The 27,039-nt window shown below is 42.8% G+C and overlaps 1 protein-coding gene across 1 annotated transcript in view; it reads right to left on the bottom strand.

Annotated features, from left to right (window-relative positions):
* Nucleotides 1-26,319, bottom strand: part of TMEM178B (transmembrane protein 178B) — a 332,665-nt gene extending 306,346 nt beyond the window's left edge. Inside the window, exon 1 of the mRNA XM_070617985.1 lies at nt 24,232-26,319. Coding sequence (XP_070474086.1) covers nt 24,232-24,613 — 382 coding nt within the window. The 5' untranslated portion in view covers nt 24,614-26,319. The remainder of the gene's footprint in view (nt 1-24,231) is intronic.
* Between the last annotated feature and the right edge of the window lie 720 nt (nt 26,320-27,039).

Raw genomic sequence — 27,039 nt, 5'->3', positions numbered from 1 at the left:
ATGTGGAACACCAACCCCATCAATGGAAGAAGATATGCCCTGCACTATTAGACAAAGGAATCACACACAGAGGACATACGCGTGATAAATGCAGAGAGCCACTAGCAAAGTGACCATGTGTTGAACACTGACTACTATGGACTGAACATTTGTGTCCTCCCAAAATTCATATGTTGAAATCTAACCCCCAATGAGATGGTATTAGGAGGTGGAGCCTTTGGGAAGTAATTAGGTCATGAGGGTAGAGCCTTCATGAACGGAATTAGTGCCCTTATAAAAGAGACCCCAGAGAACTTTCTCGTCCCTACGGCATGTGAGGACACAGCGAGAAGATGGCAGTGTATGAACCAGGAAGTGGGCTCTCGGCACACATGGAACCTGCTGGCACCTTGATCTCGGACTTCCCAGCCTCCAGAATGAGAATAAATGTTTGTTTTTTAAGCCACACAGCCCACGGTATTTTTGTTATAGCAGCCCAAACGGACTAAGACACTGACCTATACATTTCAAAGCCTATAAGTAAAAATCTCTTTCAATAACAGAAGGGTTCCAGATAGTGAAACTATTCCCGCAATCTGACAAATGATTCCCAAAACCAGTACTTTTTCTATCTGATTACAGTAAATTTTCCAATACAATGAATGCTTTGTTTGGCTGAACCATTTAATAGTCATTCACACTCTCTAATGAAACTACTAATTACAAAATCTCTGCATTGCAGGCAATAAGAAAGGGTTGCTAACCTCTTCACAGCGCTTTAGTTCTGCCATCAAGTAGCAATTACTCTTCAACGGCACTCCTATTTTTCACTGATTCTCGCCTCAAACATCCCAATCAAACCTGCTGAAGAAATTATAACTCCTCAACATATAGATAAGTATACAGCACACACATGTGCGCACGCACGCGCGCGCACACACACACACACACGTACATATAGTATCTAGGAACTAGAAGAAAAATAATAGAATGACAAGGATCATGGAGCACCCTCATACTGAGAGTCTTCCTTTGCACTGGCTAATTCAGGAAGACCAGGGCTTCAACTCTCTGCATACTGGAAATGTAATTTTTAGTAATATGGTCACTAAAACTAAACACCACAACAAAAATACTTGATACCTAATAGAGTCAGTTGTACCAGAATATGCTACATATTTTTTATTTCTAGATAGCTATGTGTCTTCCATCAGTCTTTCCAGCTGATGTCACCAAATGAAATATAAGAAAGCTGTAAGACATCATGAGATATGATGTTTCAGGCTTGTTACCATTACAGCAGCTTCCAAACCACCTGAACCATCTCAGAGAAGCTAACACACCCTATGCCCCAAGCTCCAAGGGCATCTCCACCTGGATCAGAGAAAATACAAGTTAATCACTTCAACCATTTCCACTAAGGCACTTTAAACAGTAGTGAGGTCTGTAGCTGAAAAAAATCAATGTTCACCACAAGAATATAGGCAAAAAGAGGTAAAAATCTATTATTCCAGTTTTTGAAGGTTAAAAGGAAAAACAGAAAGATTGCATGGAACATTTTATTGTAGTTCATTAATTAATTAATCAAAAGTTAGACAACAGACAACAGATTTGACGTGGCTTTTGCCAAATCCAAATTAGGTTCAAAAGAGCCAAAATATTTTTTCCCAGACTTTCAGGTTACGGACTTAAAATTTGGTAACCTATCTAATGTTCCAAAGAATATATGTCAAAGATTATTATCAGATTATTTCAATAACTTAGCAAAGTACTCAAATCAAGACTGTAGAAATTAATTTTTTCTCCTTTCTAAAGATCCATGAATAGAGTAAGAACGTTGAGGAGACTTAAGTCAGAATCTGTCTACTTATAAAGTAGCCAGACTACTTAAAGACATGTTTGTTTAAACAAACACCAAGATGTATACATTCAGTTGGCTGTCACTGAGAGCCCTTTAATGCTTTACCTTTCAAGTCTATATAAATATCCCATTGCTCAAAACACTTTTGGAATGCTTCTTTTGGAATAATTTTTAGAATAAGCTGATGAGCAATGCAAGAAAATCAGCTTATAGTCATGCACTATACGTATATGTGCATGCATGCAAACACAGTAAACCCTCATTTATATAACAGAAGAACTTCAGAGTGAACAGTCTAAAAAATAATTTCTATTTGGTTGAGCATGCTTTTGTGTATCTTGAGAATATAGGTGTTTTGGAATTTCTGTAAATTTATGTCAACTAAAATAATACAACCACGTGATGATTACGGAGTGAGATTGAATCTGGGAGACTAACCAGTTTTCCTGTACCCCCCCACAAAACCCAGCCTGCTGTAGGTTATAGAAAATATAGAAAATACATAGAAAACTGGTTATAGAAAATGCTAGCATTTATCACAGTTTACAAGAAGAAATGTGTGTAAGTGTTTGCACTTAGAGTGCAGAGTGAGAACTTTCAGAGAGAAAATGACCACTCAGTCAAAACAGCCAAAGAAGTTTAAAAATGGACCCATCCACTAAGTCCCAATCCAGCCTTATTGTAGAACACCTGGACCACCCAAACACACTGAATTGAAATACAGAGTTGGGGTCTGAGAATCTGCATAATTTTCAGCTGCCCAGGTGATTATGATTACAGCCTGTATTAAGAGACATCATTTTCATTTTACTGATAAAAGCTGTAAAACAGAGAGGGTAGAGACCCCAGGTAAATGGCAGAGCTGGAAACAGCAACCAATGTTTTGACTCAACCTAGCACGGTGATCGTTCAACTAAACGTCACCAATAGCTGTGATTAAGGACAATAATACATTACACAGTTGATACACGTGAAATCATGATTTGCTATGGATCTACACCAGCAAATGAAGCTCCTGTGCCCAATCAAGAAATTAGAACAGGGGCTGGCCCAGTAGCACAGTGGTTAAGTTTGCACATTCCGCTTCTCGGCGGCCCAGGGTTCGCCGGTTCGGATCCCGGGTGCGGACATGGCACCACTTGGCACGCCATGCTGTGGTAGGCGTCCCACGTAGAAAGTAGAGGAAGATGGGCACAGATGTTTGCTCAGGGCCAGCTTCCTCAGCAAAAAAGAGGAGGACTGACAGTAGTTAGCTCAGGGCTAATCTTCCTCAAAAAAAAAAAAAAGAAAGAAAGAAAGAAATTAGAACATTCCTCAGTGTGGGAGCTCTATTCTGATCTGCATCCCTCTTTGAAGGCCTCAGCTTATGGTTCTTTAACAATAAATTGCTAGCCACCTTTAAGTCCATTCAGCAAGTTGACAATTCAATTCAGAATGAATTAATGTGTAAACCCTTAATCAGAGCCATACATGTAAGAAAGTGAAAAGGGTAGCTATTTATAATGGTTAGAAAAAAATGCATGACCACAAAATACTCATCCCACCTAATAGTTAAAATTTCACATTAGAAATGTACTCCTTTAGCTTAAAGCTTAATCTCTATATCTGTCACAATTTCCTCTAGGAAGGGCCAGACATTGAGCTCTATTGGGTATTTACAACTGATAGCAAAGGATCTGCTCAGATTCCTTCCTAAGATGAAGAACTATGATACGAATGAAGGTAGAGAAATGTTTTAATCAATAGAAATGGGATTCTGCCAAGGGATGGAAAGATTCTCATAGGGGAGACTGGGGTCTCCAAAGACAAATTTCACAGCTGTCCTTGGACCCAGTTCTGCTGTGGATGATGCTGTATGGTCAAGCTGGCTTGAGCAAAGTTGAAGAGTTTTGTTTTGGGTTTTATCTTCACAGATTTTTTGTTTGTTTTGGTTTTGGTTTTGGTTTTGTAAATAAAGATGGAGACCAAAGACAGATCATTGAAAGAACAAACTCTATCTAAAAGATGAAGACAAAGCCCAAAAGAAATTACAAGCTGGAGACTTTCAGATATGTACTTGCCCATGAGGCACTTCTGGCAACAGAGATTAATTTTGGCAATTATCTAATACAGACATATATATGATCCTGTTTAATCCATTCTATTTTCTTACACATTTTAAATATAATAATAGACAGCACTTACTATGGGCCAGGAACTGTTCTCAGGTCTTTACTTATATAAATTCACTCAGTCCTTATGATATATGGATATATGGTCTAGATATGTGGAAATGAAGTCTAGAAAAGTTAAGTAACTTGTTCAGGGTCACACAGTAAATAGTGAAGCTAGAATCGAGAGGCAGTATAACTCCAGGATCTACATTGTTAACTACTTACACTCTAATGAAGATATTTAAAACAGAAGCCTAGACAAAACACTTTTACACATAAATGTTTTAAAATTGGGTTGATATCAAAAGCATTTTTTAAATTGAGTTATTATAAACCTGATAAGCCTTGGATTTAAAACTTTAAGCCCTTTAAGGAAGCAGTTCTGTATTTAATCTGGTATGAGTGATTAGAGTTAGAAGAACATTCTCTTATTGGCATTGGGGAAATCTTTCAATACCAAAAGCTTCAAGTGGCATAGACTCTAACTTCAAGTGAGTGAGTAAAAGAGGTAACAAATTGCAGAAATGCCTCCTGACTGGGAAAAAGTCATAGGGATTCATGTTATTGAGAAGAGAACTTGCAGCACGGAGCTCCTTTGGTAACATCGTGAATCAGAATAGAAAATCATGAATAGAAAATTTTGGCAAGCTGAGATAAAAGGAAAGGTCATTTGTTTAAGGAGAAAAATAACTGTCTGACGGATAAGTTCTATAAGAAGAAATACTGTACACACTAAGGGTGATGAGATTTTAAGAAGGTTGCAAATTTAACACTTGAAAATGCTAAAAAAAAAAAATTTCAGGACCGTGGACAGACTCCCAAGGCACTCTATTGGCCAAAAAGGCTAAAGGTGGGTTGGTTCTCTTCAATTTTGAATAACCAAGATTAAGTTAGATGATCTTTGACAATACTTAAACATTTGGAGGGAAAAGTACTGAAATAATCCTCTATTTCTTCAAAACTTGTTATAAATGCATATAGATAAATTTATAAATGAATGGAAAGTGCATTGCAATGCTGGTATTGGTAGAAGGATCTAGCATTTATTGTGCTAACCTGGATGTAGACAGTTTACATGTTGTCTTAATGGTGGCTGCAATATAGGTTTTCATATTAGAATTGAAAAGGGGTCCATTAAATTATTACACACATGAGCAAATAATGAAATACTAGCTACTTTAACAGATAAACTCTAAAATCTCAGTGGCATAACTAAGAAGTTTCTTTCGTGCTCCCTAAAGTCCAACTGGCCAGCAGGACAGGAGAGACCACTGTTTCCTGTCATTCAGGGACTCAGACATCCCAAGGTTTTGCCATCTTCAATCCTTGGCTTCCAATGTCACCCAGATTGTCAGCATCCAAACAGAAGATAGAAGAAGAGAGAAAGTAGAGGATCATACAAGAGGCTTTTATGGGATGGACATGGAAGTACAATATATCACTTATATCCACGTATCATTGGCCAGAGCTCAGTCATATGGCCACATCTCACTACAGAGAATGCTTCGGAAAATAGTCTGGCTATACACCTATAAGGAAAGAGAAATAAGTCTGGTGAACAGATAGCCACTCTTTATTCAATGGGTAATCATTTGACCTACAGTGCAATTTAAAGCATAGTGTAACAAAACATTTAAACTGGAATACTACTCTATCAAATTATTTCTGCCTCAAGTCTGGGGGAATGCTGATTATAAGGAGCCAGAGCAAGAATCTGACCAAGAAGCTAATCATGTTGTAAGGAATGTAGTTCTGAGTTTCTTCCCATCTATATACCATGTCTGAGGATGTCAGTGCCAGTGGAGAGATATGACCTGGTTTCCTGGGACCACCATCAGCATTTGTACTTCCCTCACCCATCTGGACACTCCTATGGTTGCAATGATGAAGATGAGGTAGGAGGACAAAACAGGAAAATACACAGGCATATCTCCAATCCAACCCAGCACTATGAGGCAGCATCCTGGAGTGTGGTGGTTGAAAGAACAAGGAAAAAGGCAATATGCCTGGTATGATTCCACTATTTACTAGTCAGGCAACAGATGATAAACTTTTTAGTCCCAGGTGCCTCATGTGTAAAATGAGAATAATCATAACTGCTTTATATGCCCCACACATTGGTGAGGTGGCTCAGAGTTTGACTGGTGAAAAAAAGTACTGATGAAAGGATATAACTGAGAGAATAAGCAGCTACTGAAAGAGACAGCAAGTAGGTGATAGAAGATTAGGGAGGGGAGCAACCTATTGAATAAGCATGTTACTGTGATCATTGTGGAAGAAAGTGCCAATAACCTAACGGGGAAAAACATAAGCTAAAAACTTTCCAAGAGCTTGAAAAAATAAAATTGGTCATGACACACACCCTGAAAGACATTTTATGGAAATTCAGAACCTACTTGCTTACAGATGGAGCCAAACATACTCCCAGCCACAAACCATAAGGGTAAAGAAAAAAGTCAAAAGTTAGGTGTAATTATAGGTAGCAATGAATGACATTTCCCACATGGTTTCCAAATTGGGACCTGTTTCTCCCCCTATTCTGAGTAGGAGGCAAAGGTGAAATTATATACCACCTGCTCCACTAACTTGCACCTGTTACTCTTTGTCTCTAAAACTTAGACAGTTTTTCTTAGAAGTTTGAGTCCTTATAATCCCCAAGGAAGAACTAAAAGAGAGTAACAATATCCACACCTTCTCAAAAAACATGCAAACAAGTGATTGCCTATAAATGTGGCTCATAATTTTTGCACAATATTCAGACTCTTTTTTCCCCAAGAAAGAAGATTTTGTGACTTTAATTCCCACACTAATCATAGAAAATATTTGTTTCTAAGACATTACCAGAAATTCTTGGGCTTTGTTTTCCAGAGAAAACTTACAGCATAATAGACAAAGAGAACTAATTCTGTGCCACCACAGGTCTCTGTCATTTAATCAGTGGCTCCGAAATGCAGACACAGTGCAGCATGTTTAGGATGACAAGGCAAGAATGTGGCTATTCAGCCTGAAAATAAAGCAGCTTTATCTTAAAAATGACCTGAATGTCATCACAGCCAAAGCACCCTAAGATTCTAATTAGAGTGATGCCATTAAATGAAAAACTGCAGAAAGCATTGTTTAAAGGATCCCTAAAGCAGCTAAGAAGAGAGGTTTGAGGATGGGCTGTGCTAGCTTTAAAAAATGTAACCTTTTTAAACTTTCCAGAACACCATACCTCAAGACGCAACATGTCACATTCCAACCCACACCTGAGGGCGAAATGTCTCAGGATGTCCAACCAATCACCAGCCACCTACAACAGCCAGGCTACTCTGACCAGTTCCTTTTTATAAAGCAGACAGCAAAGCCAACATGCATAACCAGAATGTAGTTCACTCTCCAATCCTGATTTCTTCAGAGAAACTCCCATTAAAAGTTCAATGACAATAAGATGCTAACGTGCCATAGAATCTCGCTTCTAAGAAACTTAAAGCTCTTGGCTCAAATTATCCCACAAGCTTGCAGTGTGAGCAAGATGCCTGCATCAAGAAAGAGAGGCTTGGATTTTTACTTTCTCGCTCACCTAAAACATATGTTTCTTCCTGAGCCACATCCTTTTCCTTCCACCCTTTTGTTTATCTTCCTTTCTGCCTCAGCCCTCTCCAGGAATTGCTCCAGCAATTCTTCCCTCTCTGTTTTTATTCTGCACCATCAGTTTTGTCCCTGTCTACTGGATCACTCCCATCAGCCTACAGTTATGCTATTATCTCTCTAATTAAAAAACAAAAAAGTGCTACGTTTCTCTTAATCTAACTTTCTCAGTCCAGCTACAATTTCTCTCCTTAACGTTTACACCAAAAATCCTTTAGAAAGTTGTTTACAATCATTGTCTCCACTTCCTCCCCTCCTTCCATTCTCTCTTGAACCCACTCCTGAAATCACTGATCTCCACGTTGTAAAATCCAAAGTTCAGGTCTCAGCCTCACCTTACTTGACCTGCTGGCCGCCTTGCACACCACTGATCACTTCCTCCTCCTTAAAACACTGTCTTTACTTGGCTTCCACAACACCACACTTTGCTGATTTTTATCTCACTACACTAGCTGTTCCTTCTCGGTCTCTTTTGCTGATTCCCCCTCATCTCCCTGAGCTGTATAAATTCAGTGTGCCCCAGGACCCAATCCCTGGACCTCTTCTTTTCCCTATTTACACTCACTCTCCAGGTGACCTCATTCAGTCTCATGACTTTAAATACCTTAAGCTGATGACTCCTAAATGTATATCCCAATTGAGACTTCTCCCCTGAACCCAGGCCAACATATCCAACTAACTACAGTCATGTACCACCTACTGATGTTTCGGTCAACAACAGACCACATACATGATGGTGGTCCCATAACATTAGTCCCATACAGCCTAGGTATGTAGTAGGCTATACTATCTAGGTTTGTGGAAGTACTGTAGAGGAGGAAGAAACTTTCCTCTACCTTTCTAGGTTCTTCTGGCTGGTCTAAGAATTAAATTGACATGAGACAAATTAACAGGAGAAAAACAAAAATTTAACAAGATATTTACATGGGGGAAAACCGAGAAACTTGCCAAAATGGCTGAAGCCTTCACCTTAAATACCATCCTCAAATAAAGACAAAAGATGATGGAGGTGGGGAGACTCAGAAACTTCAAAGGGAAGGAAGGTAATTCACAGGTAGGTAAAAAGAAGCAAATGTTTGGAAAACAAGTGTTTGGCCACACAGAAACAGGAGAACACAAAGGGGGAGCCAACAAACAGGCTTTTCTAGGTTCCTCCCTATCTATCACCTAATTCATGTTATGCTAAGGTGAGAGTTCATTTCCTGAGACAGGTTTTTCTATCTGAATCCTTTTAAGCAGTTAACGGGGAGGTAATAAGAAGAACTTTGAGTCTTTTATTTCTCAAAAATAATCAGCCTAAAATAATCCTCATGTTAAAGAGACACATTTTGGGGTGGCAAATTTTGTTCACCTTCAGTACACTCTACAATGTTCACACAATGACGAAATCACCTGATGACACATTTCTCAGAACATATCCCCGTCATTAAGCAATGCATAACCATATTGACATCTCCACTTGAGCTATTTTTTTTTGAGGAAGATTAGCCCTGAGCTAACATCTGCTGCCAATCCTCCTATTTTTACTGAGGAAGACTGGCCCTGAGCTAACATCCATGCCCATCTTCCTCCACTTTATGTGGGACTCCTGTCACAGCATGACTTGACAGGTGGTGCCATGTCCTCACCCGGGATCCAAACCGGCGAACCCCGGGCCACTGAACTGGAACGTGCCAACTTAACCGCTGCACCACCGGGCCGGCCCCTCGACTTGAGCATTTAAAAGGCATCTCAAGGGGCCAGCTGGGTGGCATGGTGGTTAAGATCTCATGCTCCACTTTGGCTGCCCAGGGTTTCCGGGTTTGGATCCTGGGCACAGAACTACACACCACTCATCAAGCCATGCTGCGGCAGTGGCCCACACACAAAATGGAGGAAGATTAGCACAGATGTTAGCTCACGGCCAATCTTCCTCACCCAATAAATAAATAAATAAATAAATAAATAAATAAATAAATAAAAGGCATCTCACAAGTAATCATGTCCAAAATAGTGGATACCCAAATCAAGATCCTCCTGCAGTGCTATCCATCATATTGAATGACAACTCCAATCTGCCAGCCTCTCAGGCTAAAAATCTTGGTGCCATCTTTGACTTCTCTGTTTTCTCACCCACTCTGCATCTGATCTATCAGCCAATGCTGATAGTTTTCCATTCAAAATATATCCAGAGCACAATCTCTTCTCCCATCACTCTAGTTCCAGCCACCATCTACGCTGGCTGGTCTCCCTGCTTCTATTTGGCCCCACTGTACTCTATGATTAACTCTGCAGCCCAAGTAATTCTTTTAAACCATAAATCTAATCATGTCTCTCCTCTTCTCAGAGCCCTACAATGGATTTCCATCTCACTCCTACCTATGACCTTCAAACACTCTGTGAGGTGGCTCTTTATTTCTCTGATATCACATCCTACTACAAGCCCCCTCATCTGCACTCCCTACCTTGGTCCCCAGCCATTCTGCTGTCATTGTTATTTCCCCAACATGCTAGCCATTCTCCCACATCAGGGCCACTGCCCTTGTGACTCTTTCTGTCTGAAATCCTCTTCCACAAGATATCCCCATGGCTAATTCCCTCATGTCCATCATAAGGTCTTTACTCGAAAGTCATCCTCTCAGTGATGTCCCCCCAACCACTCCATCTACAATTTCAACCCTGCCTCCTCACATTTCTTATTCCTTTCTATGCTTTTTTTTTTCTCCTTAGCACTAATCACTGTCTAATATATTACATAGTTTACTTATTTACCCTTTTATTGTCTCCCTGGAATCTAAGTTCCATGTGGGCCAGGAGTTTTGCCTATTTGGTGAACTACTGTACCATAAGCCCTTCATACAAATTCTGACATGTAAGTATTCATCAAACACTTGTTGAATAAGTGAATATATAATCTGTTTAATTTATTCATGAATTATGAAGGAAGAGCACAGAGTAGAAATTATTACCACACTGGAAACAGTCATCATCTTCTCTGATACCATTTCCCTAGGAACTCACCTGTACATAGGTACATTCAGCTCAGGTATCACCTTGACCCTATGTGTCCACAGCCTTCAAGTCAAGAACCGTAGCCAAGGAGCCTTGTCCTGTCTTCTGTAAGTTTCCGCCACCCTCCAATCCCACCCAGATCACTTTCTGTTTAGGGCAGGGCCTCTACCTTTCCCAACTCCTCTCTGATGCTGTATCCTAGCCCATGCCAGTCTCTTAAAAATCAGTGTTCAAACTACAAGATTTTTTTAAATTAAAAAGACAACAAAGAACAACTACAATCAAGTAGTGTTTGAGGCCAAGGGAATTAATTCTGTATTTCTCCATCTGGGAATTCTTCCATAAAACAAACTGAATTTGTTCTGAATTCAGCTATTAACAGTGGTCACAAAACCTCCTAGAGTATATGTTCAGCACGTTAAAGTCTTTATTATAGGACTCATCACCTTGAGAGAGTCCATTTCTTCTAAATAATAAGCATCTCAATACAGGGATATCATCATTGTTCCTAAATGCACCTCACTACCTGGAGATGATCTATCTTCTGAAGAAGCCATTATGGTCTTTGATGCATCTCCCTTTTTAGCAGCTTATTGATCTACAAGCACCCAGCCAGCCCACTACACCACTACGGATATGTGTAATAAAAGCTGATACAGGCATGCTGCTGGCATGGAAGCATAAAAGTCCTTCTTTGAAATGTTAACAACTCTGCTGACCCAAAGAGATGAAATGCCACCTTGCAGTTTGAAATAAACCTCTAGGTTCCTATAGGTCTTAAAATAAATATATATGACAAAAGACAGTTTGCTAGGGTAAGGGTTACCCACCATTTTATGAGACGTTCATTACTGTAGAGCTCATCAATACTTTTTATAATTTTTTTTATAATTAATCCAGCTCTTCAAAACACAAGTTTAGTTGGGATTCCTACCCAATGGTTACTACCATCTGAATTTTGATCTGTAGCACTTTATATGACTTGGGCTGTAGGTGCTAGAAATCAGTTTTCTAGCTTAAACCCAGCATAGACTTAAATAAAACAAATCCAGGAGTTATAGTGGTCATAGAAAATGTTTCCTTCATATGAATCATTTATTCAACCTGGTTTAGAGAGCCAAGCAATTGTATGGCTCAAGAAGTCCTGCAAACCTTCACCATGAGATGACCCAGTCTGAACAACAGCTGCTGTCATTTTGGAAGAGAATCCACATCTCTGTGGGACTCTGAGGAGCGAATCTCTCTCTCACGCATTGTGAACTGGGACTTGGTGGCCCTCACAAGCAAAGTTGTGTTGGTCGGCCATGATGTCTTTCTGTCCCCAAGTCCCCCTGTAGGGGATGTATGTTTCCTGTGAGCCATTTTGCTCACTAACCACAATGGGGGCAAATGCACCAGAGAATTGATGACAGATCTTTCCCATGTTTTCCCAGCATCATTGACCCACTTCTGTTGAAAGTTATGAAGAGTGAATGAAGGTATAAACCAGAGAGGAGGCAGTTACAGAAGGCATAGTCTCTATTTTCTGGACATTATCTGACCAAAATCACTATCTGAGGAGATATGTAGAAGTTGCCCTAGATAAACAGTTGAGAGGGAGGCTTCATCAAGATAGCCTAAAGACATTACTGATGATAAATATGCAGAAACTTGCAAACAGATCCTGAGGAAATCGTCATATATGCCAGACCCAGAGGTGAATTTGGGAATTCTCATATCCATGATAGGAATAAGAAATTGAGGTAGTCTTCTCTTTATCCAATATGCTATGGCTGGGAGGACCAGCCTAGGAAAGGCATGAAAAGGAGAGAAAGTGGGCAAGATCATAATGAAGAGGTCTAATCCAAGAAAAATGGAATCGTCCCCACTTGAAATTCTCCTCTTGTGAATCAGAAATACGGGTGCTTTAAGAAAATACAAATCTTAACAAAGCAAATAAATTGAAGTTTATCATATGCTTTACAGAACAACTCACAGCAGGTTTCCTTTTAATACTGAGTCTCCCTAGTCCAGTGAAATTATGGCTCTTTTTAAACTAAGATTTCCAGATCGACTGCATTAACTGAGATAAACCTTCATTCATTCAACAAATATGTATTAAATACTTATGATAGCCCATGCATTATGCAAAACACTGCAGATAAAAAGATGAATAAGAAGTAGTTCAAAAATAGTCTCAAAAAGGAGGGAAACATATGGGGAAATAAAATGTCGCCGGTGCTGGAAAAGAAGGATGTGTGGTGTGTGATGGAAGGCTAAGGAGGAGGATTCTACCTGAGCGAGCGGGTGAAAGACCACCAAGCAAGACTAGGAGGCTGATTCCTAAAGGAGAAGCAGGTGTTGGCCAGGTAGACTCAGGGGTAGGGGCAAGCAGGGACAGGGACTTCCAGGCAAAGGAAGAAGCTACATGAGCAAAGCCTCCCAAGGCATAAAATAGTGTAACCTGTTTGGGGACCCAAGACTCCATCAGGGCTGGAGGAGAGTGTGCCAATGGAGAAAAGTATGGAAAAGGATGAGATGGACAGATGTTGCCAGATGTGGTGGGCTTGATGTGCCAAAGGGAAGATTAGCGACCTTATCCTGACTGATAGGCTGTCCGGAACCACTGAAGGACTTTGAGCAAAGTGATAACACGATTAGTTTTAAATTTAAGAAAAATCACTCTGAATAGAAAGCATTCATGAGAGATGAGAGATGAGATAGAGGTGAGAGAAACCAAATGGAGAATGCTGCAGGAGTGCAGGTGATGAGGACCTAACAGCAGCATGGGGAATAGGATGGAGAGATGAGCATAAAAGCATCAGGAGTAAAAGTGACTTGTTTCCTGCTTGCGTGAGTAGGGCAGGAGAGAAGGGAGCCCTCAGGATGACTCTCAAGTTTCCGGTTTGGGCAAGTAGAGAGGCGGTGATGTCATTCCTCGAGATGGAGGTAAACAAAGGAGGAATGACTCTAGGAGAAAATAGATTCTTTCGGATGCATGGAACATCCAGGTGGAGCTATCCAATAGGTGAGATGTTTGGACGGAAAGTCTGAGCAAAATTCCCAGTGAACCAAGTCGTGAGCATCAAGGAGTGGAAATGGCCACAGACGTGAAGGAGATTGCTCAAAGAGTGTGAAGGTGAGAAAAAGAAGTGGGATCCTGGAGAACGCCCACACAGGCTGAGAAAGAAGAGCCAGCAGAGAGGGAACAAGAACAGAGATGGACGCAGATCCAGGAGAGAAGAGTGCCTCCAAAGCCAAGGCGGGTGAAGTTTTCAAAGAGAAGGAGTAGTCCCAGGATGGGAGTGGGGGAGGAAATCTAGTGGCAGGGGCCTCTAAGTACACTGATGGCGAGGGTGAGGGAGAGAAGAAAGCCAGGCAAGAAGGCCACACCCGAAAAGAGCAAGAGCCATGCACAGTTACCTTGTTTCCTTTGTGTTAACACATTCAAGGAGCAGGGAGAGAGGGAGAGGCTGGAGAGACAGAGGCCAGCCCTTCCCAGAGTGGAAGGTCATTCACCTAAGAAAGTGCCAGAAGCACATGCATCCACCTGCCTGCAGATTGCAATGAATAAAGCAGCTCGTCCCCTGGGGACCTTTCGATGCAGGACTGCCCAGGGTTGCATCTGGGCATCTCTTCAGCCCTGTGGTTACTGAAACGTGAGCATGGAAGTTATTCTGCTTCAACACCCCCCTGAAATCCTTTAGGACTTTCATGATCCCTAGTAACTTCAGGCCCAGCTTTGATTTTTTAAAGCATTATCAGGTGAAAATGAATCCTTTGCAATAATTCTGATGGGACTTTCCTGTTCCAGCTATAGTTTGTATAAATACTGTGGAACATATCATTATCATAACAGGGGGGGTCTTGGCTGAAGTCACTCTCATAATTTTAAGAATAAAGATTCTATACCTTATTCATCTACAATAAAACTACTTAAAGTTTTACTGAGTAACATTCTCCATTCAGTTTCAAAAGTGCTATGAAAACTGCTAAAGAAGTAAAGTACCATTCTGATTTCTTCTTATTAATTCTTAGCTTTTCCTTTCCTGGTTCACACTGAGTTCTTCCCTTGGGGTTGAAATGCCCTCCCAGACATTTGTGCTCAGTCTCTGGTTTGTCCCACACTCTCTCTGCCTCTGTGCTTTATCTATTTCAAGTTCAATGTCTGATCAAGTTCATTGAAGGGATGGCATTAGTTTAACTTCCTGGCCCTTGGCACTCTTGGGTTTTCTCCACAAGCTTGTAAGTTAGTCTCTCTCTCAGAAATAAATCATTTTAAAGCTCTGATTTCCTCTTCTTACACCACAGAGAGGAATAAGACATAATTTTATTCTTTCTAAACCCTTCCCCATGAACCACCTTCAGTGAAAAGCGTTGGCTAGGATTTCCCTAATTTTCTTCTTCCCAAAATTTCCTTTTCCCTTCCTCTTGCTACTACTTAAAAAGTCAGTCACAGATTACCTCAAAGACAAAGTTTTCCAAGAATTTTCCTTAAAGAAGCTGCCTCCTCTACACTGAACAGTATAGTGTGAATTTTAACTTTCTTGTCAGAAGGGTAACAGCCTTCCAAATAGCTTGAGTGGGCATGCATGTGTGTCCCAATCTGCTTCAGATCTTGTTTGTTTTTTAAGAAATAAAATATCACAGAGGCTTTTAAAGCACCTTCCCAATTCCATTTCTTTCCCTGTCTTGAGACAGGTAAACACCATCCTTCATTTTGTGTTTATCAGTCCCAGGCATATTTTTGTAAATACAATGCAGATGTTTCCATAAACAATATCTAATGTTATTTTATCTGTTTTTGAGCTTCCTATAAATGGCATCATACTCTACATTTCATTCTGCCCACTCTGCTTTTCTCACTCAGATTTCATGTTTACCCACTTGGAAACATGTAGATCTAGTGTATTTATTTTAAATATATTGCAATAGTTTCCATCGTGTGAATATAGTATACCTCATTTTCCATTTTCCTATGAATGGACACCTAAGTTTTTCCTTCTTCTTTATTTATTTATTTTGCTATTACAAACAGTGGTGCCATGGACATTCTTGGATGTGCTTCATGGACTCAGGAGTAGCTACCCAGGAGTAGAAGTGCCAGGCTGCAAGGTACACATCTTCAGCCTCATGAGATAGTACCCAGCTGTGCTCCAATGCTGTGTCAGTTGACACACAGCAGCATGTGAGCACAGAACTTCTTTAAGGTAAAAACACCCCTGTCCCATCCAGGCCTGTGAACTGCTCCAGGGCGTTGGGGAATAGAAGTTATATTTGCCTAAGCAGAATTGCTGTTATAAAGATGAAGAGAAATTCAGGCCAAAACTGAATGAGAGATGCTCTAGAGTAAATTAAGTATCCACCAGAGTGAGGTCCAGTATAGGGAACACTAGGGCATTTTAAAAAGCAGGAAATGATACAAATTTATGAAGATGACCTAATATAAAGTAAATTGCCTCTTCTTGGCAAAATACTTGGATGCCAAAAAAAAATCAATTGAAATAATCCAGATACTGCAGCCTCCCATAAAAGCAGCACATTTATCAAACCTCTTTGAACACCAACAGCAGCTTCCACTCAGAACAAAATCACCTGTAAAAGATTCCTAGTAACTCCTGGAATGGGCCTTTCAGCTCTATCTCTGTGTACACAAATTTAGCAAAAAATTAACTTTTTTCATCCTGGAATCATCTGTTCATTGCCTGACATATTTATACTTGCTGCGATGTTTAAATATTGCTTAAATAGAATATCTCTGATATGATTTATAAAAATCTGGGAACAGTGGCTGCCTGTTGGAAGAAGACTGGGAGTCTGGGAGACAACAGTGGGTAGAAGGCAGACCAGACAAGTGTCACCTCGTCAAAGTTAATTAGTAATTTTTAAATGAGGTAAGACTTCACTTTATCAATCCACAGACAACCTCGCTAAGAACATCCCCTTTTCTACAAAGCTGCCCCTGGCTGCTCCAAAACTCAAGAATCTCTCAGGCCCCCAGCTCAGAATTCTCCTGTAGAACCAACCTTGGGGCTTGTATTTGCTATTCCTCGTTTACTTCCTCCTTTCTTCGCTCCTTGAGGACAGGAACTGTGGATTACACTCAGGATCCCCCATCCCAAGGAATGTCCCTGACATAGTTGGTGCTCAAAAGACATTTGTAGAGGGCTGGCCCCGTGGCCGAGTGGTTAAGTTCGCGCACTCCACTGCAGGCGACCCAGTGTTTCATTGGTTCGAATCCTGGGCGCGGACATGGCACTGCTCATCGGGCCACGCTGAGGCAGCATCCCACATGCCACAACTAGAAGGACTCACAACGAAGAATATACAACTATGTACCGGGGGGCTTTGGGGAGAAAAAAGAAAAAAAGAAAATCTTTAAAAAAAAAAAAAAAAAGACATTTGTAGAATGAACACAGTGAAGTGTTCTTCATCATACAATGATTTTTAAATAACCCATGGAATGTATTCATTACTTTTACTTGTTTTATATATTAGTGCTTTTTAAAAGTTTTGTTTAAAAAAAAACAAAAAAAATTATATAATGCTCAAAAGTGTTGAAATGTAAGCCCCATGAGGGCAGGAATTTGTCTGTTTTATTAACTCCTGTATCCCAAGCATTCCTGGGCTGGGGCCTGGCTCGTAGTAGCTGCTCAACAAGTTGTTGAATGAATGAGGATCCTCAGCCATGAAGTACTCTACACACTGACCAGCGATCCAGTTCCTTTCTCTATTAAGTTTTCAACATTTCTTTCATTAATTAATTTATTTATTTTAATTCTGGTAAAACATACATAACATAAAGTTTATCATCTTAGCCATTCTTAAGTGTGCGGTTCGGTGGCATTGTTGTGCATTGTTGTGCAACCATCACCACTGTTCTCCATTAAGTTTTTCAAGTTTTAACCCCAGTCTGAAACATGGCGTTTCAAATTATTAGAAAGAGAAAACGTGGATTTTTATTACTTGATTGTATGTTGGTGTGAAATTAGCTGCTCTCTTTCCCACCACTTCCTTTAACAAACTAGTGCCCACAGATGACCCCTTTAGAAATGTCTCTCCTTTCTCTGCTTCCACTTTGCTCTCTTTCCCTCTCCTTCCTTCCTCTGCTTCTCCTCCCCTCTCTTTTCACCCTCTCTCAACCATTTGCCCATTATTTACTCTCTATCACCAAAATTTAACTTTCTTATCAAATGTTAAGAGTGTGGAAGAGCTTGAAGTTTATATAATCCAAATCCATTCTTTTACAAATGACAAAACAAAGTTCTTTAAAAAAATGTATGCGTTCTCTCAAAAACAGCAGACGTCCAATCAAGACGTTAGAATAAATTTTCTGTCTACTCACCCACCAAGTCATGCACTCCCTCCCCTCTCTGTGCATTGCTTGGGGTAAGCCATTATGAAAGTATCTGCGTCTGAACAAACATTTGTGACTCTGCTATCTCATACCTAGATGTCTACGCACGTGCATGCATGTGAAGGGTCATTTAGGTTTCCGCCTGAAGACCTAAGATTACCTACTAATAGCAGAGAGGGAGAAAATACTTTTAACTGACAATCCAAAGTGGAATATACACAATCGATCCTCTAATTGATCCTTACCGACCCTACAGTAAAGGAATAAATAAACTGACCTTCTGGAACAGAGATAAGGCTCTGACTTTGTTGACTCAATAAAAAGAACTCACCCCTGAGTTCCCCGACCAGCTGATTCCTGATCCAGTTGAGGGAGACACAACCTCCTGAGGAAGAGTCTGATCCGACCACACATGACAAGTAACTTGGGAAACCCTGAGCTACACGTAAGCTCCCTCAGGACAAGAGCCACATTGTGCCTCTTTGTTCTCCCCAACACCTAGCAGAGGGCTCAGCACACAGCATGGGGCTCAAAACATATCTCTTTACCCCACCCCTCTTCTCCCCCATGCATCTGTCCACAGAGACAGATTCAGGGACTCCTTCCGGAAGCGTCAGCTCTCACCGGTTAGCTGTATTTCAGCACGACTGGGGAGGAGGCGTGTGACTTCGAGTGCGGTTACCTGTACATACGGGCATCCATAGAACGTGTGTGCACGGGCACGCATGCCGTATAGAAAGACCGTGGATGTTTCCTGTGTCTCCTGTGAGCAGGGAAAGCCTCCCTCTATTATCAAACCAAAACTAACGAAACTGTTTAATTTTGGCTTGCTTGTCCGACTTCCCCTTTGTGCTTTCTAAAGGCTAAGACACTTCATGGCATTCACTACCTCTCATTGTATTACACATTGATTAGTTCATTAGATACTATTTTTATTCCATGTGTATGTATTTATTGTCTGTCTCTCCCTCCCAGAATGTAAGCTTCTCCGGGATGCCCAGCCCCTAGGCCCTCAGTAAATATTTGTGGAATGAATATGTCCTTCATGTCTATAAGCTCAGCATCTACCATAGCGAACAAAATAAATACTCGAAAATCATATCACAAAATGTGCATGAGCGTCTGTCAGCGGGTCTCAAAGAAAGGTGTGTGAGCTGCCTTCTAACCATCTTCCTCGAGGAGCTGAAATCCTAGAGCAGGTCTCACCTGGTGAGAGTCTAAAATCGCTTCCTATTTCTTTTTCAATTTGGAGCATCGGTGCACCAGCCTCCTGTCCACCCGCCCCTGCCCCCACAGACTCTGTGGAGACAGCAGAGTGCAGCGCGCTGAGTGAGTCCCCGAACCTGGAGCCAGAATTCAAATCCTGGCACCTTCGTTTCCTTATCAGGAGACTTGGCAAGTTAATTCACCTTTATGCACTTCAGTTTCCTCAATGGTAGAATAGGGATAAAAAAATAATATAAAATACCCACCTCAGAGCATCATTATGAAGAATAAATTAGCTAATATATGTAAAACTCTTAGAAGAGTATCTGGCAATTATTATTCATCTTTCCCATTCAGTCAACTTTGCAAGTTATTTTTAATGGAATCAGGAGAGGGAAAGGTGAGAAGAGAGAAGCGTGTGAGAATTCTGTGAGTCAAAGATGGAAAATTAATAAAATACAGATTTAGCATAATTGATCACGAACTAAAACCTTCTTTCCAAAACATTCAAGCAGCAAGCTTTCTTCAAGTACAAAATAATATGCTTAAATTTAAGCCCAAGTTATCATGTTTAATTACCATCATCTGAAACAAAGTATGTGCTGGTTCTTTTGAGAGGCTATAGGCTCCACGTAGTGCTGTCCAATAGAACTGTCTGTGATGACACGAATGTTCTCTAATCTGCACTGTCCAATATGACAGCCACTAGCCACATATGGCTATTGAGTATTTGTAATGTAGCCAATGTGACTAAGGAAATAAATTTTTAATTTTATTTAATTTTGGTTATTTTAAATTTCAATAGCCATACATGGCCAGTGGCTACCCTATTGGGTAGCATAGCTACTGGGGATTTGAGTATACACGCTCTTTGACTGGGCCCTCGCCTGCTCTCCAGCTCCTGGTCTGCTCCTTTCCCTCACCCCAGAAATCAACTCTCACAAGGCAGAACTGGTGTTTCACACCTCCACGGCTATGCATATGCTGGCCTCTTTGCCAGAAATGCCCTTCATCCCCAGCCACTTGCAAACTGCGTGAAAATCTTGTTCAGATTTCATTTCCTCAGGGCAACTTTCCCTAACCCCTCTTGCCTTACCTCATGCCACCTCATTAACACAATCCATCACTGCCTCCTCTGGGTTTCTCTGCCTCTGTTTGTGTTGCTCTCATCATCCTGTAACTGTCTTTTATTCTCAGTGATGCTGACAGACTATGGGAATTTTAAAGACCAGGTCTTACTCATCCCTTCATTCTAGTGATGTGTGCCCATCACATAACACATGCACAATAAATATTTGCTGAGTATGTTATTAATTTGTGATTGTGTGCAATGTTTTATTAAAATAAACTTCAGACTACTGACAACCCATGCATGATTATGGAAACTATAAAGGTCAAATTCTATTAAAAGGCCTATTTTCAAATAATAAAAACGTTTTTAGAGTCTCAGTTGAAGGTCTACTTATTTCAAGCCATATCAATATAACATCTCAGTACAAACCAAAGAATAGCAATGCTCCCTGGGACAATGTCCTACCTGTAGCTGCTCCTCCTAATAGTCTGGAAGTCTCTTGGATTTCAGAAACTGATCCTCTCATTGATCTGTCCCCAGCGCTTCCAGTGTCTTACCAGGGAGACATGGATGAAGTTGAAAACCAAGAAGACAAGAGGACCTGATCATGGACACAGCCATATGGGAATTCAAGGGTAACCGATCCTTGCTACACCCTCTACCCAATCCTACCTCCTAGAAGGAAATAATTAAAATCTTATCTATTGTGAAAAGTAATGATTGTGGGTGACGTGTCTGTTCAGTGACATATCCAAAAAAGTATTGTTTCCCTTATTCCTTAGCAAAGCTTTTGCTCAAGAAATCTTCCTTGCTTAATTACGTAGCATCTGCTGCAACACTAACCTGCCCTGAGAGCCACATTGGTTTATCCTTTTTTTAATCACAATTTTCAGCCTAATCATTTATTTGGGTTCACACACAAGTGTTGCTACAATTAGAATAAGCTCTTGACGGATACATTTCTGTGAACCTAATTTATATGAGATATTTCCCAAATACCAAGCATCTGGTGGATGTGTTTTACAAATGATGATCTTTCCTGCAAGAACTTACAGTTCAATATGACAAACGAATAAATACGCAATGACCAGAAATGCATATTTGTGGGTACAGTCATGGCAGCAGGGCATTGAAGGAATGGATTTCAGAAAGAACATGAATCTAAAGGACTTTATCTTCAAATCAGATATAGATTTGACTTTTGTTTTCTTATTAACTAACTGGTTTGTTATATTTTAAAATGCACAAACAGCACTTTCTGATGTAATGAACATTGATTCCACAAATGATGGAGTTCTTGGGAGCTGGATGATCATTTAGAGAAATCTCTAATTTTCCCACAATATTGACAGATTTTAAACAGTCTTTTCTCTGGTTTCCCTTCCCGTTGCCCAACATGTATCTCCCAGAATTTTAATCTAAGATGTTTCCAAAAAAGACAAAGGCCTAAGAGAAGTTTTTAGGCGGCTAATGAACACTGTGGGATAAATATCTTTCCCTAAGGTGCCCTAAATTTAAATATAGGGATATCAATTTCTTTTTTTAACTTCCTTCTAAAATCTGCCCATCTAGGAAGAACATTGATTAAGTCTAGAAATTACACACTATACATTATTGGAATTGCTTGTGAATTCTACTAAGCTAAGATGCACTTATTTGCAAAATGTGTCTGTTGCAGCTTGGAAAAGGAAGACCTGGCTTTCAACGACTATGTTCTGAGGTTAAAAATGAAGATAGTGACCTTAAGCTGCTCAAAATTTGTAAGGCTGGCATGCCATCTATCTCAATAATACCTAACAAGAACGTCAAATGGACAAAAACGGCTGTGGTAAGTGGGTACTTGCAGCTGACAGTGATTGCTGTATTTTGGGTGATGGGGCACAGCATTTCCATTAGTTGAAGTGAAATACAATATCCTGCCAACTCTAGGTATCAGTGTATTCAATCCCCCTGCTGTGCGTGTCCATTTTCTGTTGCTGCAATTAAAAATCAGTCGATACAAAGTCAAAATGTTGTACATTCTTCCCCTATCCCTTGCCCTGTCACTGCGTTTCCAGCTTCACCGGAAGAACATGTCACTATGGTAACCAATCCTCTGGTGCACAGACCAAGTCAACCTTTCTCGCCGGATTGCCAAGCAGAGCAACGAGGAATCAAAGCTCTCAATGGAACCACCAGAAGCCATGAATTCCATCCCCCTCCTTCTATGTGGGGTTAACCAATACCAGACAGGAGAGCTGTCTTGTTCCAGGAGATGTTCAAGGAAGGAAATCCAAGAATGTCCTTCAGCAAGTCGTACCAGTGTTTATCAGTCATTATTAACATGAATTCTTCCTCACATTTTGACTAACTTCCTACCATTCCAATTTTAATGGAAGCAGAAAACGACAGATAAAATAACGCTTTATGAATCTGAGAATCTGAAAACTATTATAAAGTCACCCGTGGTCAAAAACTATTCTGCTTCCTCTTGTTTTCCTACTTCTAAATCCAAACTGAAGTTGCTCTCTTCTGGAATTCTCTAATATCCTATCGATCTTTACAAAGTTGTAAACTCCAATGGGTCACTGTGCTCTAATAAAGAGCCTAACCGTGAAGCAAATGTGATGTTTGTAATATTAACACACTTACAACAAAATCAGCCAAAATCCCTAGTCATTCTACAGAAGCTGCAAAACAAACATTAAGATGGATCCTCTTTCTGGACCTACCTCACCTAAATCTGAATGGCTACCTAGACCATACCCACTGCTGGTCATTCTTAAACAATTGACCTTTTTTTCAAACTAACAATTTTTTCTTATCAATTTCAAAATTTTTATAAGTCAAAAACATCAGTTCTCACAAATAATATTTTAAAACAGCAGCAAACCTGCATTATAATATTGAGACATTAAGAACTGTTTTATATCTTGGCCTCAAAGACTTTGCAGATAAGAACATCATTTTCACCTTGCCGTCACCATTTAATAGTTGAAGAGAATGACACATGGGGGGGCGGGGGGGGGTAACAAGACTCAAAAATTGCACCATATCGTCCAGGATGCAGCTACCAACGAACAGAATATATCTCCTTCTTCAGGGCAATATTAATATACATCTAAACAATATTTTAGTGGATTAATGGAACAGGATGGTCCCCAAAGTATAAATCATGCAAGATTTACAAATTGCATCAGATGAGCAGACTTTTAAAAATGTATGTGTTCATACTAAAGTATCAAATAAATTTTCATCATTAGCAAGTAGAGTTTGTTTTCGGTTTTGGTATACTTTGGATATTTTTTATATAAATCTTCTGAAAATAGTATTTTTTTTTCTCTGAAGTGCCCACTTCAGTGTTACCCAAAGAATGACTTTTTTCTGCTTCCTAGCCCTGCTAATATTCAATGCACACAAGTCACTTTTGTCAGCCAGTTTCTTAAAAGGAGAAATCAAGAATTGTGGTATGATGCTACGGGTCAACAGGCTTTGAGATGCAATAGGGCAGGGGCTGTGATTAACTGATGTTTATATGGCCAATGCCTGCACCGTGCCTAGTATAGTATAGCCCTTAGCAAACGTTTCTGCATGAATAAGGCCTTCTCTGTGAGATGTTTCCCATTTCCCTTGATGAATTGGTTCAACATCTGAAACACATTAAAACTAACAGTCTGTCTACCCCGACACATCACTTTTAAAGGGCTCTCTCTGCTAAAACCACAACGTTATAGATTTCCTTCCTTTTCAGAGACCGATGAAGCATTATCCTGGAAAAAAACCCTGGACCATGAGGTTTCACGGGAATCCCATCAGGCAAACGCAAGACCAGAGGCCAGGTAGAGAGAGCCTCCAATATCAGCTACTGGGGGGCAAGTTCCGGCCACTCCAAGGTTCAGCTGGGCCTAGATAACCTGACCTCTTGGAACCAGTAAACCTGATAGACTGGCCAGCGAAGGGAGAGGGCTGCCGGGCCTAGAGGCGCCCGGCTCTCCGCAGCGCCACGCCTCGCGCCTCCGCTTACCTTTCCGAATGAGGGCGGCGATCTCCGGGTCGAAGCCCTGCCGGTGGCACTTTCTCCACAGACCCATGTTGGTGGAGTTGTACTGCCGGCTGCATTCGTCAGCCGGGCTCATGGCGAAGAGCTGCCGGCGATTCCGGGCCCGGAGGAGTTTGCCCTCCCAGCGGTCCAGGCGCGAGCGGCTCGCCCGGAGCGGCAAGTTGTTGTTGTTGTTGTAAATGAAGCCAGGGTCAACCCGGCGGGTGTTGAAGGCCTTGCACCTGTCCCTGTGCTTCCTGGCGTCCGTCTCGTACCAGTGGTCCGAGCAGATGGCCACGGCCAGCATGCCGAGGGCGCAGAGCGCTAGCGAGAGGCCCGTGTAGAGCAGTAACCTTCCGGCAGCCATGCCTCCGCTTCGCGGCTACACCATGGGCATGATCCGCCGCAGCCTCGCCTTCCCTCCGCGCGCCCGGAACAAAGCAGCGGGCGGCGGAGCCAAAGGGGGGAGGGGGGACAGCAGGGGGACCCGTGCGGCGGCGCCCCCTCGGCCCCCGCCTGCCGGTGCGCGGCCCAGGGACTGCGGGGATGGGGGCGGGTAGCTAAAAAGTTCTGATCCGGAGCGGCTCCGGCGAGCTCCTGGGCATCCTCCGGGGCAGGTGCAGCCTCAGGCGGCGGCGAGCCAAGCGAGGCCGCCTCCCGCCCCCTCCCTGACCCGCAGGAAGCAACTGCTCCCAACCGGCCGCGTGGGCACGCAGCCCGGCTTCGGGCGCCGCTGCCCTCGGGCCGGAAACTAAACACCAAGTGCCCTCGGCTGCGGTGAGGTTGCTGGGCTTTCTTTGTGCAGGGTGGCGACGGGACCCACTCTTCAGGCTTTCTTGGGGTGGGAGGTGGCGGCTATCAGGAGAAGCTGCTGGACCACAGGTTGAACCGAAACACCCGCGGTGCGGCCGGCCAGAGAAGGAACCCTCCAGATGCCAGGGCCGGCTGCCCAGAGTCTCGCCTGGGTCTCCCTCTCAGCGACTCTCCCGCTTCCGGTCTGCAAGCGAAGAAATGTTCTTCCTCTCTGGATCGGGGGTCTTTTAAAAATCTCCGTCCTCTAATCACCAGCAGATCCCTTGCTCCGTCTGGAGAGTGCGCTGAGATCAGAGGCGGGCTTCCCGTGGGCGCACGGTCTCGGCCGACGTTTCCCCGCGAGCTCCCCGGTCGTCTGCTTCCGGCCTCGCCATTCAGGCGGCCCCTCGGTTCGACGGTGCGGTCACCGGGACGGCGTTATCGGACAAGCCTTGGCCCAGGGTTTGCGGCGACTGGGCGGCAGCTGGCGGGCGCTAGGGCGGGCTACGCGGAGAACGGCGCACCCGCCAGGGCGCACAGTGCGGGGCGCGCGGAGCTCAGCGCATGGCGCCTTCAATACCATGGACAGGTCGCACGATCCCGGCGCACAGCCTGCCCTGCAGCCAGTCCCCGGGGCATCAGGCCGCTCTCCCCAGCTGGGTCTTCTTGCTGGAGCGTCCACCTGGCCTCCTCCAGACCCACCTCTCCAGCGACGCCTCCGCCTCACTCCATCTGGCTCCCGGGTATCCCCGGGAAAGTGCTGCCCAGGTGCAAAGAAAATGCTGCAGGCACCGAGGAAAACAGCGGCCCCGGCCCTTCAAAACAATCCGCCCCCTTCTCCCGCCACCTGAGCCTTGGTACTCTGGCACCCCGTCTGCTCTGCCCAACTGGGGTCAGCCGCTCTCAGATTGCACCATTTTCTTCGCAGCCCACCCAGGAGCCGAGATGCCGGTTCACTCGGCAGAGTGAAGAGAATCCTATCCTGGCTTCGGTGTCCCACGATCAGGCTCCCGATGAGCAGTGGTCGCTGAGGTGAACGGGGCGAGGGTGGGGGAGGGAGGCTGGGTCGCTCGGCTTCCCCTCCCTGCCTCCTCCTCTAGCCGCGGCGGCTCCCGGGCCTCGCGGGCTCGGCAGGTGCTGGGGAGCGAGAGCCCAGGCTGAGCCCGGGGGGCTCGGGAAATCGCATCGCCCGGGTCCGGGCGCCGGAGGAAGCCGCTGCCGCGCGCGCTCGCTCGGGCGCCGAGCGCTGCAGCCTTGGCTAAAACCCACAGACGAGAACACGGAGCGCGCAGCCAAAAGCTAGTGATGTCATCCGTGCAACGTGAGCCTCATCTCTTATTTTCCTAGCATCCTTAAAGATAAACTGCACCATTTCCCAGGCATGAAATGTCTAAGCCTATTCTTTGACCAGGCAAGTCAATGGTGTCTAGATAAGTATGTGCCCAACCACATCCATATTTATACACGTATACATATATGTGGTATGTAGCATGTTTACATGCATTATTATAAATTTAGGAATGTTGCCTCTATCTTCTGTTTATCTCTTTTCAGTAGTGGCAAATTCCCTCTAATCGACTACAGTTAAAGAAAAAACTGCTTGTTAAGGAGCGGCCTTCAGAGGGGCTGAGGAAGTTCTCTGCGTCCCCGGTTTGGGTCGCTGGTGTCTTGGACTGTATCGTATCTTTGTTTTCCCCAGAAAGCCACAGGCGCTACCTTGCTAGCTACAGGCGATTCCACGCACTGAGTGCGTCCGCGGGGTTATCATCACCAGCCCCAGGCCAGCCCTACGCCCGCGCCAGACACCCCGACACACACCCACCTCCAACGGCCACCACCTCCCTCCTCAGCAGGAAAAGAAAGAAGAAAAGTGGTTGCTCCTTCCAAAACAAGAGGTAGAGAATTTTAATAGGGGGCAGGGGGGCGAGGGGTGTTTAACAGATATTTTGAAAACGCTCGGGGGCTCGCCATTTGAGTAGGGGAGGGGGAGTTAAAGGAAAC

Source organism: Equus przewalskii, chromosome 4 (genome assembly GCF_037783145.1).
Source record: "Equus przewalskii isolate Varuska chromosome 4, EquPr2, whole genome shotgun sequence".
Lineage (NCBI taxonomy): Eukaryota > Metazoa > Chordata > Mammalia > Perissodactyla > Equidae > Equus > Equus przewalskii.
This window is presented reverse-complemented; position numbering and strand designations above follow the sequence as displayed.